General features: G+C 33.3%; 1 protein-coding gene across 33 annotated transcripts in view; it reads right to left on the bottom strand.

Moving 5' to 3' along the window:
* GULP1 (GULP PTB domain containing engulfment adaptor 1) overlaps positions 1-20,929 on the bottom strand; it is a 304,220-nt gene that overhangs the window by 44,672 nt on the left and 238,619 nt on the right. For all 33 annotated transcript variants that reach the window (XM_004032940.5, XM_055380365.2, XM_055380374.2 and 30 more), the window contains one exon: positions 9,479-9,616. In XM_004032940.5, coding sequence (XP_004032988.1) covers positions 9,479-9,616 — 138 coding nt within the window. The remainder of the gene's footprint in view (positions 1-9,478; positions 9,617-20,929) is intronic.

Below are 20,929 nucleotides of genomic sequence, written 5' to 3'. Positions count from 1 at the left end.
ACATTACTTTTTTATTTTGATAAATGTGATTCAAAAATTATTAACACAAAGCAAATGTGAAATATGGCTATAATAAGAATATGCAGTAAACACCTTCTCACAAACAGACCTTGTAAAACGACTGGATGCAGTGATTCCTTCTAGTACTAATAATGTATGATTCTTTTGACAATGAACCCTTTTTACGGAGAATTAATTAAGATGTAAAAATGAAGTTTTAAACTTTGCCTTATTTTACAGTTCCTTTCACATCATTAAAAAATGTGTGTGTGATAATTTCATTTGTTTATTGGGGCTACTCTTTAAATTATATTAAAAGCAGCATTCAGCAAATAAGGTATATTTATTAACATTTGGAAATGAAATTGTGAAAAATAAAGAAAATCAAGATAATGGTTAAACAGTTGACAGCAATTATATTTAATTTATAATAAAAATCAACCATATCACAATAAATTCTCTGTTCTAGTTTTGTAGTATGCTAAGGTAAGCCTTCCTCTAAGTTCAAATTCTGTTTCTATCTAGCTTGTCACTCTAGGAAAGAAACTAATTCTTTTTGGCCTGCATTTACTTAAAATAAGACAAAAGGTTTGGTCCAAATAGGCCATACTTTATTTTTCAGATATTTAAAGTAAACTTTATTTTCAGATAATTTAGATTTACACTCAGCTGTGAGAAATAATACAGAGAGATCTTGTGTATCCTTTGTCCAGGTTATTCTAATGATAATATATTGCAAAACTATAGTACCAATTGCAATCAGGATATTAATAATATAGTCAGAATACAGAATAATTTGATTACGACAAGAGTCCTTCATCTTGCTGTTTTATAAGCACATCCTCTTCTAGCCTGCCCTCACCATCTCCTTAACCTCTGGCAATCACTAATTGTTCTCCATTTCCTTAATTTTGCTATTTTAAGAATGTTATAGAAATGGAATCATAGAGTACACAGGCTTTTGAGATAGACTTTTTGCATTCCTTAATCTCTGGAGAGTCATCCACATTGTTGTGTGTCTAATAGTTCATGCCTTTTTATTGCTAAGTAATGTCCCTTCACACATTTTCTGGGTGGCTTGTAGTTTTGGGCTATTATGAATAAGCTTCTATAAATATTTGTGTATAGGTTTTTGCGTGAACATTTTAAGTTTTGATTTCTCTGGGATAAATGTCCAAGTATTTCATAGGACAGCTGCATGTTTAGTTTCTTATAAAACTGCCAAACTGTTTTTCCTGAATGGCCATACCATTTTATATCTCCATCAGCTATGTGTGAATGATGTACTTTTTCCCCATTCTTACCAGCATTTGGTGATTTTATTGTAGCCTGTCTGATAATTCTGTAGTAATATCTTATTTTGATTTTAATTTGCATTTCCCTAATGGACACCAATGTTTAACATCTTTTCACGTGCTTACTTTCCATCTGTATATCCTCTTCAATGAAATGCATCTTGTTGTCTTTTGTTCATGTTCTAATTTCATTGTTTTCATATTGTTGAGTGTTGAATGATTTTTTACTAGTTATTTGTCTGATATGTGGTTTGCTAATACTTTCTCCCTGTCTTTTCATCCCTAATTTGATAAAGAGCATCTAAACAAAATACAGATATTTTACTTTATGATAAAAAAAGAATGCTTTCCTAAGACATGGAACAAAGCACTTATACATAGAAAAATGTTTTCAAAAGTTCAATATATCATTTTCCCCCATTTTAAATCCTGCTATGGATGTCAATTCTAAGAACTCTTTTCCTAGCCCTACATCCTGAAGATTTCCCACGTGTTTTTTTTCTAAATGTTTTATAGTTGTATTTTTATATCTAAGTCCATGATGAATTTTCAGTTAATTTTTAGATAGAGTGTGAGGTTTAGGTCAAGGTGCATTTTATTTGCCTATGAAAGTCCAATTGCACCAGCACTGTCTGAAAAAACAAAACAAAACAAAACAAAACAAAACAAAACAAAACCTTCTTTCCCCTATTGCACTGCTTTTGCAGCACTGACAAACATTAGCTGGGCATATTTCTGTGTGTTAATTTATATGTTCGCTCTTCCACTGACCTATTGTCTATCCCTCCACCAAAACTAAAGTCTTCATTAGTAAAGGTATCTAATAAGTCTTGAAACAGGGTAGATGAATTACTTTCACTTCACTGCTCTTTTTTTGAAATTGTTTTAGTGATTCCAGTTCCTCTGCTTTTCCATATAAAGTTTAGAATAATCTTGTCTTGTCTATATCTACAAACAACCTTGCTATAATTTTGACAGGAATTGTGTTAAATCTATACATCAGTATGAAGAACTGAAAATAGTATCTCTCCATTTATTTGTAGATTCTATCATTTCTTTTGTCAGCAATTTGTTGCACATGAATTTTCAGCATACAAATTTCACTTCTTAGTTTAGAATTATACCTATGTATTCCACTTCTTTTAGCAATTGTAAATTTCTGTATCCATATGTTCACTACTAGTATACAGCAATACAATTGATCCATGTATGTTAATTATGTATTCTGCCACCTGGCTAAACTCATTTATTAAATCCAGAAATTGTTTTAGACTCAAAATTTTCTACTTAGACAATCATGCCATCTGCATATAAGCACAGTTTTATTTCTTTTTTTACAATCTGCAAATTTATTATATGCTTTTTTGTCTTGCTGCAATGGCTAGAGCTTCTATGGCTGTGTTTCATATGAGCCAAGAGAGTGAAAAGTTTTGCTTAGTTCCATGTCTTAGGAGGAAAGCATACTTTTTTTTACCATAAAGTAAAATATCTGTATTTTGTTTAGATGCTCTTTATCAAATTGAGGAAGTTCTTTCTATTCCTATTTTTCTGAGAGTTTTAAACAATGAGTGTGTGTTCATTCTCTTTTAAAGTTATTTTTAAAGCACTGACTGGTATTATCACGTTTCTTCTTTAGATTTTCCATGTGGTTGATTATATCATTGGATTTTTGAATGTTGAGCAAAATGTGCATCCTTGGGACAAACTACTCTTAACCTTTGCATATAATTCTTTTAATGCATGTGATGGTTATTACTGAGCGTCAACTTTATTGGATTGAAGGATGCAAAGTATTGATCCTGTGTGTGTCTGTGAGGGTGTTGCCAAAGGAGATTAACATTTGAGTCAGTGGGCTGGAAAAGGCAGACCCACCTTTAATCTGGATGGGCACCATTTAATCAGCTGCTGGTGCAGCCAGAATATAAAGCAGGCAGAAAAACGTGAAAAGGCTAGACTGGCTTAACCTCCCAGCCTACATCTTTCTCCTGTGCTGGATGCTTCCTGCCCTTGAAGATTGGACTTCAAGTTTTTCAGCTTTGGGACTATGACTGGCTTCCTTGCTCCTCAGCTTGCAGATGGGCCTATTGTGGGACCTTGTGATTGTGTGAGTTTAATACTCCTTAATAAACTTCCAATATATATATTAGCTCTATCCATCTAGAGAACCCTGACTAATATAATGCATTACTGGGTTATATTTCCTTAGGAATTTTTACATTTATGTTCCTGAGGAATTCAGATCTCTAGTGTTTTTTTTTTCATTGTCTAAGTCTGGTTTTGGTATCAGAGAAATACTAGTTTCACAAAATGAAGTAGAAAGTGTTTCTGTCCCTCTTATTTTTCACTGGAATGGATTGTATAGAATAGCATTAATTCCTGTTTAAACATTTTATAGAATTCTCCAGTGAAACCATCTACACCTGGAGATTTATCTCTTAATAACTTTTAATTTATAAATTTAATTTCCTTTATAGTTATCAGGCTATTAAAATAATCTATTTAATAATGAGTGATTTGTGGTAATATTGTTCCTAAATAATTGATCCAATTTATTTGTATTTTTGAATTTGTGTGTGTAAAGTTCTTTATAGGATCCTCTTATTCTTTTGATATTCAGAGAGTCTGTAGTGAAATCTGTTGGTTTTCATTCTAAATATTGGTAACTTGTGTCTTCTCCCTCTTTTGTTCTTTGCCAAATTAATACAATTTGTGACTTTTATAATCTTTTAAAGAATCAGGTCTTTGCTTCATTGATTTTCTGTATTTCCCACTTCACCAATTTCTTCTCTTATTAATCTTATCTTCCGTCTGCTTACTTTGAGGTTTATTTTGATATTTTTGTTGTTCTGTGTATTTGAGATGGGAACATAGATTATTCATTTGAGACTTTCCTCTTTCCTAATGTATTAAATTAGTTACAGATTTCTTTCTTAGCACTGCTTTAGTTATATCACACAAATGTTGATATGCTCTACTTCATTTTTATTCAATTCGCAAAATTAAAAATTCATTTGTGAATCGCTATTTAATGTATGGAATATTTATGAATATGATGTTTCATTTCCTAGCTTTTAAAGATTTTCTGGCTTTCTGTTACTGATCTTTAGATTGATTTCCTTATAGTCAGAGAAACGTTAAATAATTTGAATTCTTTTAAATTTTCAAGATTTATTTTATGGTCCAGGATGTGACTTAATTTGGTATATCTTCCTCAAACACTTGAAAATAATGTACATTCTGTTGTTTTTGGGTGAGGTTCTCTGTAACTGCTCATTAGATCCCACTGGTTGATGATGTTGAGTAATTCTATATCCTTGATGATTTTCTAATTATTCTATAAATTTGAGGGAAAGTGCCAGTAAAATTTCGACTATAATTGCGTATTTGTCTATTTACTCTTTTAGTTCTATCTGTTTTTGTTTCTCATTTTGCAGCTCTATTTTTTGGTAATACACAGTTAGGATTACCATATCTTCTTGGGAACTGGTCCCTTTTATCACTATATGCCCCTCCTCTGTCTCTGGTAATTTTCTTTGCCTTGAGGTCTACTTTATCTGATGTAAATATAGTTACTACTGCTTTCTCTGAATAATGGTTGCATGAAAACTCTCTTTTCATTCTTTCATTTTTAGCCTGCCTATATCACCTATACCATTATGTTTGCAATGAACTTCTTGTAGATGATATGTATCTGGATTATGTTTTGTAATCCACCCTAACAACATATTTTAACTGGTGTAGTTAGACCATTTACATTTAATGTGATTTTTGATATGTTAGCGCTTAAGTACATTATTTAATCTTTTTCTTTTCTGTTACCTATCTTTTTTCTTTCTCTGTTTTCTTTTCATTGCATCTCTATGGGCTTTTAAAACGATAACATTTTAATTTCTCTATAGTGCTTTTAAGTGTATCTCATTATACAACGTGTTAATGGTTGTTGTCGGATTCACAGTTTATCTATATAACTTATCATAGTTACCCAGCGCTATTATTTTTCCAGTTCATGTGAGGTGTAGAAACCTCACCTCCCTTTTTACATCCTCTTAACTTTCCTAGTTTAATATAATTGCCTTACATATTTCATATGTCCATATATGAAATCACATCAGATTTAAAATCACATCAGAAAGTATTTTTTCTTCTACTATCAAACACAATTTAGAAAACTAAAGATTTACTCATATGTTTGCTCATCTTGTTTTTTTTTTTCCCTTCCTTATACTCCAAGTTCCCGTTTTGTATTGTTTCCTTTCCATTTAGAGAACTTCCTTTAGCCATTCATTTAGGATATCTAGTAGTGGCAAACAATCTTAATTTTCATTCATCTAATAATTTTTTAAAATTTCTTTCCAATTTCTGAAGAATATGTTTCTGGATATAGGATCATTTGACAGGCTTTTGTTTTTTCCATTACTCAAAAAGTATTATGCAACTTCCTTCTTGCCTTCATGGTTTCTGGTGAGAAATACACTGCCATTCACATTCTCTGCTATAGGTAAGTACTTGCTTATCTCATGTTGCTTTCAAGATTTTTCTTTTGTCTTTAGTTTTCAGAAGCTTGAATATGATGTGTCTTGGTATGGAGTTACTTGGATTAATCCTGTTTGGAGATCACTCAGTATTTTAAATCTATAGGTTGATGTCCTTTGTCAAATCGGGAAAGTTTTCAACTAATATTCTTGGAGTGTTTTTTAAGTGTGCTTATTCTCTTTTTCCAGGACTCAGATGACACACAAATGTTAGATATTTTGTTACGGTCCCACAGTCCATGAGGTTTTGTTTTGGCTTTGTTTTTGTTGGTTTATTGAGTCTATAATCTTTGTGTTGTTCAGATTGGGTATTTTCTATTTGTCAATCTTCCAGGTCATTGATTCTTTTCCTTCGTCCTCTCTATTCTGCTGTTGAGTCCATACACTAAGTCTTTCATGTGGTTACTTTATTTTTCAGTATTCTTTTATTATTATTATTATTATTATTATTATTATTATTATACTTTAAGTTTTAGGGTACTTATGCACAATATGCACGTTTGTTACATATGTATACATGTGCCATATTGTTGTGCTGCACCCATTAACTCGTCATTTAGCATTAGGTATATCTCCTAATGCTATATCTTCTGTTTCTTTGCTTAGATTTTCTGTTTGATAAGACTTTCTACATTCTCATCTGTTTCATGTGTGTTTGTAACTGCTCATTTTATTATGTTATATGATGGCTGTTCTAAAACCTTTGTCCTATAATTATAATATCTCTGACATCTATGTGTTGGTAACTACTGACTGTCATTTCCTTTTTAGTTTAAGAAACCTGTCTCTTGGTATGAAGAGTGATTTTCATTTTATGAAATACTGGAAATTATTTAAATTTTCTGCTTTAGGTGGCTTCACCAGATGCAATTCCAGTAGGAGAGTGAGGGTGGAAATGCACTGCCCCCTTATTGCCTGGTAAGTATAGAAGCTCAGCATTCTAATTTGGCAGGGTTAAATGTTGTCATTCAGCATTCTAATCTGGCAGGGTTGAATGGTCCTCACTGTCACCATGGAAGAAGGAGGACTATTAATACAACACGATACTGTTAATAAAGTAGTGAATTCCAGTCTTGTGCCTTACTAAAAAAGGTTTCATCTTTCAAAATCTCAATTTCAAAGAATTACTAAAAAGATAAAATACAATGAACAGATAAAGTCCCCAATAAGAGCAGATGAACTCTAGAGGAGGCCACAGCTATGGGAGTAATATAGCATGATGAGATAAATGTAGCAATAAGAATTACGAGTCTTAGATTTTAGTCCTGATTCTACTGACTACTTAGCTTTGTAACTTTGGGAAACTTACTTCAACATCTCTGGTCTTGGTTTTTTAAAATAGGAGGAGAGTTGTATGAGATAGGCCATAACTTATTTCCCATTTTAACACTCTATGCTAAACTATTTAAAATGAGAATTACATAAGATGGCATATCAAAAATTCTGCATACATATAATATCAGTGTTATAAATATAGTCATCATTATAATTAGCACTGATAAAACCTCATAGTTAAGATAGTGCAGGTATAACAAAATTTTGAGGAAACGTCCTTTTTCAGCACATGAAGGTGATGCCAACTTATAGTTGGGAGATATCTGGGAACTTCTCAAAGCCAAGACTTCCTCTACCTGCAGCAGAATCACTTGGGATACTTGGTAAATATAGATTTCCTGAGCTCCAGCCCCAATTGATAATAGCTTTTAAAAGGCATCCTGTATGATTTTTATGTACATTAATGATTGTGAACCACTGCTTAGGCTTCAAGAAATTATTTTCAATCTTTTTTTATTTATTTTTTTATTATACTTTAAGTTTTAGGGTACATGCGCACAACAAGAGAAAATAGAGTTGATACGCTATATCCAAGGAGAACAATCAATTACAGACAGTTATGATCAAAAAGAAATGGGGTCTATGCTTTTAAGCTGGCAAACTTATATTTTAAATATTAATTTAACAAATTTGGATACGGATCAAAGAATATAAAACAAATGGCACAAATCTATAAGAAGGCCAATATTTAGAATGAACTCTGACTCTGAAACATTTCAAAGGACCTCAAGGAAATTTATTTCTACGGGTAAGGCAGGAAAGAAGAATAACTGAGTTTACTGCTTTATGTAGGTGGTAAAAGGTTATTATAAATTATGTGTAGAAGATATTCAACAAATATCAACTTTAATCTTCTCAGTCATAGAGAAAAGAATCTGCAAGCAATCATGGTTAAAAAACACTTGAAATATGTAAATTTTATTTATTCATTCATCAGAAGTTCATATAAAATAAAATTCAAAATCAATTTGAGCTATATAAAATGTCTTATTGTGCACAAAATATTGTCTTATATTGCTAAGCATCTTTTTTCTGATGAAATGTTCCATAATGTGCACAAAATTCACAAAAGGTATTATGACATCTAGTAGCTTAGCACATTAGTTTTCCTTTCTAGAGAACTACAGTTTAAAAAATAAAAATAAAAACTTGCTCTATTTTTTGTAACTTTTTAATGTGATCTTTTTCTTAAGGAATGTTTCATTGAGCACCTATTGTCCACCTGATGTAGGAGTCACATGAACAAATAAAAAGGTGTTTGTTCTCAAGAAGCTCAATACTGAAACTAGATAAACAAATGACATAACAGTGATAATAATATTAGATATCTGTTATTTTTGACAGCAGCAAAAATTAGCAAACAGATGAATTGTTTTATTTCCTATCTAAACCAATAAAATTGTTGAGGTTACATGTTTTTCCTTTATTGCAGCCACCAGTGGGTTTTCCTTAAGATTCCAGATGATTAAAGAACTGCTACAGGATTTGACATAGAATTTCATACATACAATTCCATTAACTTTCATTATTTTAAGTATTTTTTTTTTTCTCTTGAGATGGAGTCTCACTCTGCCGCCAGGCTGGAGTTCAGTGGCGTGATCTTGGCTCACTGCAACCTCTGCCTCCCAGGTTCAAGTGATTTCCTGCCTCAGCCTCCCTAGTAGCTGGGACCACTGGCACACGCCACCACACCCAGCTAATTTTTGTATTTTTAGTAGAGACAGAGTTTCACCATTTTGGTCAGGATGGTCTCGATCTCTTCACCTCATGATCTGCCCGCCTCGGCCTCCCGAAGTGCTGGGATTACAGGCGTGAGCCACCGCGCCTGGCCTAAGATTTTTATACAATGAACATAAGGAACTGAATTTTCAATGTATTGGAAAATCTTTTAAGGAACCATATAGATCATATTTCCTGGAGTTAAGAATATTTATTTTCATAAAATCCATCAGATTCTGCACATGTGGGGGAAACACACGTTTGCTCACCACTACTCTTTGTATTATGTGCATATTACTAAATCATATTTGAGTTTAAAATTGTAAAATAGATTAAATTATTATAAAATACATGCATAACATAAGCAGGCATGGCATTCTAATAAAAGAAATTTACATGTAAGTTTATGCTCATGACCATGAGAATTTAGTTACAGATGAAATCCTGAAGCATATTCTCATGACAAAATAAATCTATTAGTACAGCTAAGTATTTACAGACATTATTCATTTTCAAATACTTTGCTAATGCCAGAAGCAAGACAATTCCTGGCTTATAAAACAGAACAAACCACCCTACAACATCTGGGATACTTACACACTTTTCGCTGTCAAATACATAGCACAAATGTTTATTTGACTCAGAATCTTTGCATATGAAAGTGAATATCCTCTTGTCAGTTTTATCATCTGCACAAAAAGATATTCTATGAAGCTGGCAATTGTGTTGAACTTCCTGTGAACACAGATGGAAATAAACAGTTGATGGGATTCTTTTTTCATTTTCTGAAATACTCATTTGTGTTAATAACGTGACTTTAAAAGTAGAACAATCATCTGTCAATCTTTGATTTTATAATTATGTACACCCCAACCTAAAACAAAGGCATAATGGATACAGATAGACCTCCTGATTCAGGATGAAACTAAGATATGCATTTCAGTAGTGCTGAGCAAAACATAAGCATAGTACAAAATGATCAAAGATTTATGGCCTATCTGAGCTACAACGGCTCTTGAGAAATCATATACTTTAAACTTTGCATGTTTACAGAGGAGAACAATGAGACCCAGAAAGAATAAGACACCCCCACAGTTTTACAGAATTACCAGAACTCTTTTAAACCAGAGCAATTCTCATTTTATCTCACTGCTATCTACTAGCATTATAGTTTAGAACACAGCTTTATCTGGATACGATTTCATGTGAAACACACTGTCATTTCATCCTTAGTAATCTTATTAAATTTTATTTTATATAATTTCATGGTAACTCATACACTCTTGAACCTGTTCTGTCTAGGAAGCTCATCTTTGGAACTTCTGTAGCATTTTTCATGAAGCAATGAATGAATGGTATACATATCCAGACTCCAAATCACGCAGTCAAATCTATTCATCAGTAGAAGACAAATACTGCAACCAGATCGATATAGTTGCAACATATATTTACACATGCACACACACACACACATATATTAAATTATAAAACTTATAAAATAGAAGGTATATACATCATTAAAATAAAAATATTTATATAAAATAAATGTGTTTCTATAATTACTATTATTTAGTCAAAAGATGGAGCATTTGACACTTTTTATATTCATATAGATCATCCGTGTTAATTACTCATTCTTCACAGTCTTCTGAAACATGTTGGAGGTAGAAAAGAAATTCAATGTTTTTGATTATGACAAGTAGAAAAACCAACCATTCCCTTTTCTGTTGTAGTCATAAATATATTTTCCTAAGATACACTGTAACACTAGAAATATCAATCAGAAAGTCAGTTCACCAAGATTATTGAGTGGGTGTTTTATAAGATTGGAGATGGAAGCAACTATAGTTTCATCTAAGGAAGGCTGGCTGAATATCCCCCCAAAAAGCTTTATTTTAGGTTATAACTAGAAGAGTTTCTCTAAAGGTGGCTTCAGACAACGTGTAGCGCAAATACCTGGGGTGCTGGCTATAAAAATTTACACTGTTTTTACCTCAGTTGAATCAAAATCTCAGAGATTTTGTTCAAGATAAGAATCATTGATATGAAAACATTTAAACTTCTCAGTTCAGAGTTTGATGTGTCAGCTTGCTGAGATTTGCTCTATTACTCTGATTCAAATAACTGCTCGTCAGACTGAAAATGAATATATAAAATGAGATATACAAATAAATGCTAAGAGAACTGTCCATAGCAATGCATTCTTTCCCTGCATACAATGGTAAACCAAACGGTAAGCCATCGAAGAGTTGCTTGGTAAGTATGAAAATTAAAATAACGAAGTATATTGTAGGATTGTAATGCTTACTGGCATTATTAGATAGCCTAATTCATCTGTTTAAAAGCAGGGGGAACCAAGTCTAAGAAGAGGTGCTTGACTTACTTAGCTTTTGATGGCAGCATCTTTCCTTTCTTATACAGAAAGCATCGATGGACAATGATCATATTTGTTTGAGACTATCTTCTTTCTGTATTTTGCCTATTAGAACAGTTTCCTTTCTTATTGATTTTTTTTTGTTTTAATAACAATATAGTCAATTAAATAACAGCTCTCTGTTACACGATAGCTCCCAAATACTGACAGGAGGTCTATACCAGCTTATTAATTGTAAAAGCATGTTAATGATAAATAAAGAGAAAATATTACTGCTAAACACTATAGGAAAAAAATTCATTTCTCCATAGATGGGAGAAATTATGAGTAACATGCAAAACACAACATTCACTTAGCTGGTGCTGAAATCTACATAGTCTCTCATTTACTCTCATTTATAGCACTCTATAATCTTCATTTGGAGGACACGTGAGAAAAGCAGAAAGGGAAAGGACACAGAAAGACAGAGGAGCCAATTGTTATTGAGATTGCTTTCACTTAATTTTCACTTTCCATTTTCATTCATCCAAGTGAAAAAAAAAATAAAGATTCTATTCTGTATAAAGACAGTCCATGTTAGATTAATAATATATTTAAAAATCCTGTCTCATATATGTATGTTTAACTATAAATAAATTTATTTCAGAAGTATCACATTTGTTTTTTTCTAAATATCAACATACATCTAGAATGAAATGATTGATTTTTTTGTGTGTCACTTATGTATATGTCCTTGAATAGTAGTTTCTAAATGCATGTCTGTAAATGTCTATGAATAGGTTGTATCCAAGAACTGAGAACTGTCTGTCTCTCTCTCACTACACACACACACACACACACACACACTCACACACACATACCGCAATCAGCATTCTTAGGAATGTTTTGGGGACACTGGTGCTCAGCAGAGCTTTTTAATCCCTTTTTTAGATTTCCTACATTTTTAATGCATTCAAGAAATGGTACTTTATATATATGGGTAAATAGTCATATACTCTATATTCATATGTAACATAGGGTAAATAGTTGTTCTATATTAATATGCAATATAATTGAATGTATAAAATATCTCAAGGATTTTTAAACTCCAAGATTGCTCCCCAGGTTTGGTAGGGATTAAAATAGAGATGCTTCTTTTTCATTAAGAGTTTTAAAAACTCACTTCTGGGAATAGAATTCAAGTAGGGCTCTTAAAAATTAGCTATTAGTGCTAAATGCATACCTCAGAAATTTAGAAAGATCACTAGTTAGCAATCTAATATCACACCTAGAGGAACTAGAAGAACAAATATCAACTAACCCCAAAGCTAGCAGAAGATATAACTAAAATCTGAGTGGAATTGAATGAAATTGAGAGAAAAAAATCCATAAAAACAATGAACAAACCCAAAAGTTAGTTCTTTGGAAGGATCAACAAGATCACTAGACCACTAGCTACATAAACAAAGACTAAAGGAGAGAAGAGCCAAAAAGGACAATGAGAAACAACAAAGGTGGTATTACAACTGATCCCACGGAAATACAAAAGATCCTCAGAGACTATTACGAACACCTTGAAGCTCACAAACTAGAAAATCTAGAGGAAATTGATAAATTTATAGAAACGCAGAACCTCCCAACATTGAATCAGCAAGAAACTGAAATCCTGAACAGAACAATATCAAGTTCTGAAATTGAATCAGTAATAAAAAATCTACCAACCAAACAAAGCCCCAGAGCAGATGGATTCACAGCCAAGTTCTACTATACCTACAAAGAAGAGTTGGTACCAATTCCACTGTAACCATTCCCAAAAAACTGAGGAGAAGGAACCTCTCTCTAACTCATTCGACAAAACCAGCATAATTCAGATACCAAAACATTGCAAAGATACAGTGAAAAAAGAAAACTATAGGCCAATATTCCAGACGTACATAGATGCAAAAATTCTCAACAGAATACTTGCAAACTGAATTCCACAGTACATTAAAAAATTAATTCAAAACAACCAAGAAGGCTTCATTCCTGGGATGCAAGGTTTGCTCAACGTATGCGAATCAATAAATACAATTCAACATAAAAACAGAATTAAGAACAAAAACCATATGATCATATCAACAGAAGTCGAAAAAGCCTTCGAAAAAATGCAGCATTCCTTCATGATAAAATCCCTGTACAAACTAGGCATTGAAGGAACATACTTCAGAATAGTACAGCCATCTATGACCAACCCAGAGCCAACATAATACTGAACCGGCAAAAGCTGGAACATTCCCCTTGAGAACTGGAACAAGACAAGGATGCCCACTCTCACCACTCCTATTCCACAGAGTACTCAAAGTCCTTGCCAGAGGAATCAGACAGTAGAAAAAAAGAGAAGGCTTCAAAATAGAAAAATAATAAGTCAAACTATCCCTCTTAACTGACAATATGATTATCTACCTAGAAGATCCTAAAGATTCCACCAAGAGGCTCCTGCAACTGATAGTAAACAACTTCAGTAAAGTTTTGAGATATAAAATCAATGTACAGAAATCAGTAGCATTTCTGTATACCAATAACATTAAAGCTGAGAGACAAATCAATAATGCAATCCTATTTCCAATAGTCAACAACAAAAAAAAATACCTAGTAATACATCTAACCAAGGAGGTGAAAGATTTCTGCAAGAAGAACTACAAAACACTGTGGAAAAAAATCAAAGATGACAGAAACAAATGGAATAATATTCCGTGCTCATGAATTGGAAGAATTAATACTGTTAAAATGACCATATTGCCCAAACAATACAGATTCAATGTTACTCCTATCAAATGGCCAATGCCATTTTTCAGGGAATTGGAATTTTTAAAATTCTAAACTGCATATGAAACCAAAAAACAGCCTGAATAGCCAGAGCAATTTTAACCAAAAGAATAAATCTGGAGGCATCACATTACCCGATGACTGTACTATAAGGCTATAGTAACCAAAAAAGCATGGTACTGGTACAAAAACAGGTACATAGACCAATGGCAAAGAATAGAGAATTCAGAAATAAAGCCACAAGTCTATAGCCATCTGATCTTTGACAAAGTCAACAAAAATAAACAATGGGGAAAGGACTCCCTATTCAATAAATGTTGCTGGGATACCTAGCCAGATGCAGAAGAATGAAACTGGAACCCTACCTTTTACCATATACAGAAATTAACTCAAGATGGATTAAATAATGTAGTACCTCAAACTATAAAAATCCTAGAAGAAAATAATGTAAATGCCCTTCTTGACATCAGCTTTGGTAAAGAATTTTTGTCTAAGTTCCCAAAAGCAATTGCAACAAAAACAAAAGTAGACAAGTGGAACCTAATTAAAGAGCATCTGCACGGCAAAAGAAACTATCAAACAGAGTAAACAGACACCTTACAGAATGGGAGAAAATATTTGCAAACTATGCATCCAACAAACGTCTAATACCCAGGTTCTATAAGAAACTTAAACAATTAAACCAGCAAAAAACAAATAACCATATTAAAAAGTGGGCAAAAGACATGAACAGACACTTCTCTAAAGAAGACAAACAAGCTGCCAATAAACATGAAAAAAATGCTCCACATCACTTATCATCAAAGAAATTCAAATAAAAACCACAAAGAGATACGATCTCACACCAATCAGAATCACTCTTATTAAAAAGTCAAAAACAACAGATGCTGGTGAGGCTATGAAAAAAAGGGAATGCTTATACACTATTGGTGGGAATGTAATTTAGTTCAGCCGCTATGGAGAGAAGTTTGGAGATTTCCCAAGGAACTTAAAACAGTCGCTGTTTTCCAGCAACCCTGTTACTGGGTATACATACTTGACATATATCCATAAAAAGACAAATCTTTCTACCAAAAAGACACATGCACTCATATGTTCATTGCAGCACTATTCATAATGGCAACGACATGTAATTAACCGAGGTGCCCATTAACGGTAGATTGGACAAAGAAAATGTGGTACAATATGTACCACAGAATACCATGCAGCCACAAAAAGAACAAAATCATATCCTTTCCAGAAAATGGATACTGCTGGAGGCCATTATCCTAAACGAATTAATGCAGAAACAGAAAAACAAATACTGCATATTCTCACTTATAAGTGAGAAACATTGGGTACTCGTGGACATAATGATGGCAATAATAGACACTGGGTAACTTTTAAAGCGGATGGGAAAAGGGGGTGTTAAGGATTGAAAAACTAACTATTGGGTACTGTGCTCACTATCTGGGTGATGGAATCATTCATATGCCAAACCGCAGCATGATGCAATATACCCACGTAACAAATCTGCACATGTAACTCTTGAATCTAAAATGAAAGTTGAAATTATTAAAAACAAAACGAGTAGAAATAAATAACAGAAAAAATAGAAATTAATTTTTAATATTAACTAGTAATTTACTATTAATTTAAACATTAAATAATTACTTTAATATTAAATAATTAAATATTACCAATTTAATATTAAACACTAATTGAATATTAATTATTAACAATTTATTATTAAATATTAAAGTCTTAATAGGAAATTGAGACTTGTGGACAGGAAAGAAAAGCACTGGCATTATTGATTTTGGTAAGGCAATATAGGATAATGAAGTCAACTGGCTAATCATGTTGAGTTGAACCCCACTTCACTGATATTTTGTAAAGGAGGTTTAGGTTGGGAGAAGCATGCAGATTTGATATTAAAAGCTTAAGAAACAGAATTATATAATAGGTTGTCATGTGATAAACTTATTGATAGAAACCTGAAAATATGATTTTCTGCAATAAAAATAGTAGGTGGGAATCATCTACTTTCTTACTACCTTTCCCTTTGTTTGTTTTGTTTTGTTTTGTTTTATCACCAAACAGACTTTTTTAAACTTTTATTTTAGATTCAGGGGGTGCATGTTCAGGTTTGTTACCAGGGTATACTGCATGATGCTGAGGTTTTGGGTAAAAATAGTCCCATCACTGAGGTACTAAGCATAGTATGCAAGAGTTTGTTTTTAAACCCTTATCCCCTCCTTCCTTCTCCCTCTGGTAGCCCCCAGAAACTACTGTTGCATCATTATGTCCATGAGTACCCAGTATAAGTACCCACTTATAAGTAAGAATATATGGTATATGGTTTTCTGTTTCTGCATTAAATCATTTAGGATAATGACCTCCAGATGCATCCATGTTGCTGCAAAAGGACACAATTTCATTCTTTACTATGGTTGCATAGTGTTCCAATGATGTATGTGTACCACATTTTCTTTATCCAATCCACCATTGAGAGGCATCTAGGTTGATTCCATGTTTTTGCTATTGTGAAAAGTGCTGCGACGAAAATGAGAGTGTATGTCTTTCTGGTATAAAGATTTATTTTTCTTTTGGATATATACCAAGTATATACAACCAGCATTAGGGTTGCTGGAAAATGGTAACTGTTTGAAGTTATTTGAGAAATCTCCAACTGCTCTCCACAGCAGCTGAACTAATTTACATTCCCACCAACAGTGTATAAGCATTCTCTTTTCTTCACAATCTCACCAGCATCTGTTATTTTTGAACTTTTTAATAACAGTTATTCTGCATGGTGGTGATTGTATCTCACTGTGGTTTTGATTTTAATTTCTTTGATTAGTGATGCGGAGCATTTTTTTCATGTTTGATAGCCACTTGTTTGTTTTCTTTTGAGAAGGGCCTGCTCCTGTTTCTTTTTCCCACTTTTTAATCGGGTTATTATTATTTTTTGCTTGTTCAATTGTTTAAGTTCCTTATATAGATTCTGGATATTAGATGTTTGTTACATGCATAGTTTGCAAATACTTTATCCCATTCTGTAGGTGTCTGTTTACTCTGTTCATAGTTTCTTTTGCTGTGCAGAGGCTCTTTAATTTAATTAGGTCCCACTTGTCAACTTTTGTTTTTGTTGCAATTGCTTTTGAGGACTTAGTCATCAATTCTTTCCCAAGGGCAATGTCCGGAATGGTGTTTCCTAGGTTTTCTTCCAGGATTCTTATACTTTAAGGTCTTATATTTAAATATTTGATCCATCTTGAGTAAATTCTTGTATATGGTGAAAGGTAAGGGTCCAGTTTCAATCTCTTCCATATGGCTAGCCAGGTATCCCAGCACCAATTATTGAATAATCATTTCCCCATCTGTTATTTTTGTTGACTTTGTCAAAAAATCAGATGGCTGTAGGTGTGCAGCTTTAATTTTGGGTTCTCTATTCTCTACTGTTGCTGTACCACAGACTTTTTCTAAGCCCAGCTTAATTTTTGACCCTATTCACTTTGGTTTTTCCTCACTCTACAGTATCATACACTATTTTTTTAAAAAAGTTTGGTATTTCTGTCTTTGCATTTACAAATATTTAAAGTTAATGAAAAAAATTATCCTTATTCCAGGTAAATAACCAACAATCAGGAGAGCAGGTATAAGGAATAACCTAATAAATCATAAGTTATTGGTCAATTGGGTTTCATAAAGGTAGTTTTCTTCTTCAAGTGGTCAGGAAGCCAAGGAAGAAAAACCAAACAGATATGACAGCCTAACTTGTTGATTAAGTCTTTAAAAGAGCTTTTCACATATCTTTCTTTCTTTTTTTTTTTTTATGTGAGACAGTCTCACACTGTCACCTATGCTGGAGTGCAGTGGCGCGATCTCGGCTCACTGCAACCTCCACCTACCGGGTTCAAGCGATTCTCCTGCCTCAGCCTCCTGAGTGGCTGGGATTACAGGCACCCACCACCACACCCAGCTACTTTTTTTTTTTTTTTTAGTAGAGACAGGGTTTCATCATGTTGGCCAGGCTGGTCTCAAACTGCTGACCTCATGATTCCCCCATCTCGGCCTCCCAAAGTGCTGGGATTACAGGCATGAGCCACTGCACCCAGCCAGTTCACATATCTTTCATTGGAAGAAATAGTCTCATTTAAAAGGTCAGATGAAATCATGCAGGAAATAATACAAAAGGTTGCAATGCATACCCATATACTCTTCACCTAGCCAACTGGTAACATCATGCCACATTTGCATTACATGATCCATTTTCGTCTCTCTTTACACACACACACATACCCTATAAACGTAGGTGGTAGCCATCTTGTAGTGGTAGTTAGTGGTAGCCATCTTGTAGTGGTAGTTAGTGGTAGCCATCTTGTAGCGCTTTAAGCAATTAGCATTTTATGCATTTCTAAGGACATGCCATTATTAACCTGTGAATTCTGAAACCCAAAAAAGTTTTCTCTACATACTGCATTTAATTGTGTTTGTATTTTGTAAATATTTAAACGTGATTATCAACTAACAAAAAATTTGAAACATTCCATATGTTCAATAATAGAAGAATAATTTGGTAAATTACGGTATATGAACGTAGTGAAATTATTAGAGTTTAGAATACACCATAGGTCGTTTCAAATAAAAAATAACAAGAACATATGAAAATGATACATAAAGTATATTATCAGCTTTATATATTTTAATGTGTGCTGGGACAAGCCCCAAACCTTCAGATAAGAAATTGAAAATAATATTAATTACACATACACACACAAACATGTACACACACTCCAAAACAGCTACCTAATTCATATGGTGTAGAAAAAAACTTTCAACATAAGCATGGCCTACAAATACCCTATTCCGGCTGGACATTTACCACTCTATATCCTTTTAATTTTGAAAAGAAGATGTAGGAATAGGATTATTTTTATTTTCATGACACATAAGACTACACTTTGTTGCTACACTTTTGATTGCATTGTCCTTCTGTAATTTATTGCTTCCTTGGTCTATTGTTCTTTATGTAACTGCTAATTGCCTAATGAATTTACCTCATTCATACCTTGCTTTCAATTGCCTTGTTTCCCAGCAAACTACATATATCCAATTATATGCTTGAATCAACCCTCTACTATCTTTTCACCATTTCATTTTTCTGTTTTCAGCCACCTTAGCAGTAGTTATTTTAGAATCGCCGTAACTAAAGTAAATCTTCACATCTTTGTTTGTAATTGAATATTGAGGGTGAGTAATAGAGAAGATTAGACAGGATAATTGTGAGAGGACTTAAAATTCACGTCTTGAAAAGTTTAAAGGAATGCCATTGCTCTTTAATATGGGAAGTTGAAGGTATGCCATTGATCTTTACTACAGATTTCCACAGTTAGAGGATCTGATTCTGGGGGCAAATTTGGGGCCTTAGAAATTACTTTTGCAAATGCCTCAGTTAATTTTTATGTAGCTATTCCATAAGCTACAATTTGAAAATGCGGCCTACTGCATTAAGCCACTAAACCATGCACAACAGCAGATCCCCTCAAACTTTAATGTGCATACGAAACACTAGGTTTCTTCTTTAATTGCAAATACAGATTCTGTAGGTCTGTAGTGGGGCGTGAGATTCAACATTTCTAACAAGCATCCAATAGATGCGGTTGCTGGTGGTCTGCAGGCCACACTTTAAATAGCAAGTTGTTGCTGGGAACTGGAATTTACATAGATGAAGGTATCAAAGACACTTGCTGGACTAGAGAAAAGTTGCAGACCTGTGGGAAACATTTTTCATAATCTGTTAACAGGCCAGAAGTTCCTCTTTTGGCTTTTATACTGAATTAATTTGTCAATATGTATCCTATGGTGTTAGAAGAACACTTTGATGATACGTATTTATAAAATAATTGGAGTTAAATATTAATTTTTCCAAATTGACTAATATGGTCTTATCAAAATTACTAAATGATAACTCTGAGGCATTGTGAATAAAGTACTGTGTTTGTTTACTAAGCCTGCCATAACAAAATACCACTGACTGGGTGGCTTATCCAACAGGAATTTATTTTCTCACAGTTCTGCAGGTTAGAAGTCTAAGATCAAGGTGTCGGTAGGTTTGGTTTCTCTGGGGCCTCTCTCTTTGGCTTGCAGATTGCTGCCTTCACGTGGGCCTTACTTTGAGTGTACGTATCCCTGGTGTCTCTTCCTCTTTTTGTAAGAATACTAGACATATTGGATGAGGCCCCACCCTTAAAATCTCATTTAACCTAAGTTACCTCTTTGAAGGCCTTATCTTCAAATATAGTCATATTAGGGGTTAGGGCATGAACACAGGAATTTTGGAAGGAAACACTTTAGTCCAAAACAAGTATATGTTAATGAATTTGAATCCAGAACAGATTTTATTTTTAAATATTTTATTTGCTTTGAAGGGTCTTAAATACAAGAAACTTAAGTTTACACTGTATTATGGGCTGAATTGTGTTCCCCAAAATTCACATGTTGAAGCTCTAATCCCCAGCACCTCAGAATGAGACTGTGGTTGGAGTGCTAAATTAAATAAGCATGAGGCCATTCACCTAGATTTGTCTGTGTATTTTGAGTTCCTATACAACAAACTGCAACCTAACTAGTATGTAAATAAACTGAACACTAATTTGGAAGTATAACACATAGCTAAGTTTCAGCCAATTACAGGCAGCCAGCTCATCACTACATATCCATATAAGGTATATGCCTTGCTATAGCCAATCAGGTGAGTTGTCACTTTGAGTCTGTGTTCAGCCTATAAAAAGCTCCATGTTCATGCTGCTGGGCAAACCTTTCTGAACATCTGGTTTCAAGTGCTGCCTGATTCATGAATCATTATCTGTTCAAATAAACTCTGCTAAATTTAATTTGTCTAGTTT

This window comes from Gorilla gorilla, chromosome 11 (genome assembly GCF_029281585.2).
Source record: "Gorilla gorilla gorilla isolate KB3781 chromosome 11, NHGRI_mGorGor1-v2.1_pri, whole genome shotgun sequence".
NCBI classification, from domain to species: Eukaryota; Metazoa; Chordata; class Mammalia; order Primates; family Hominidae; genus Gorilla; species Gorilla gorilla.
This window is presented reverse-complemented; position numbering and strand designations above follow the sequence as displayed.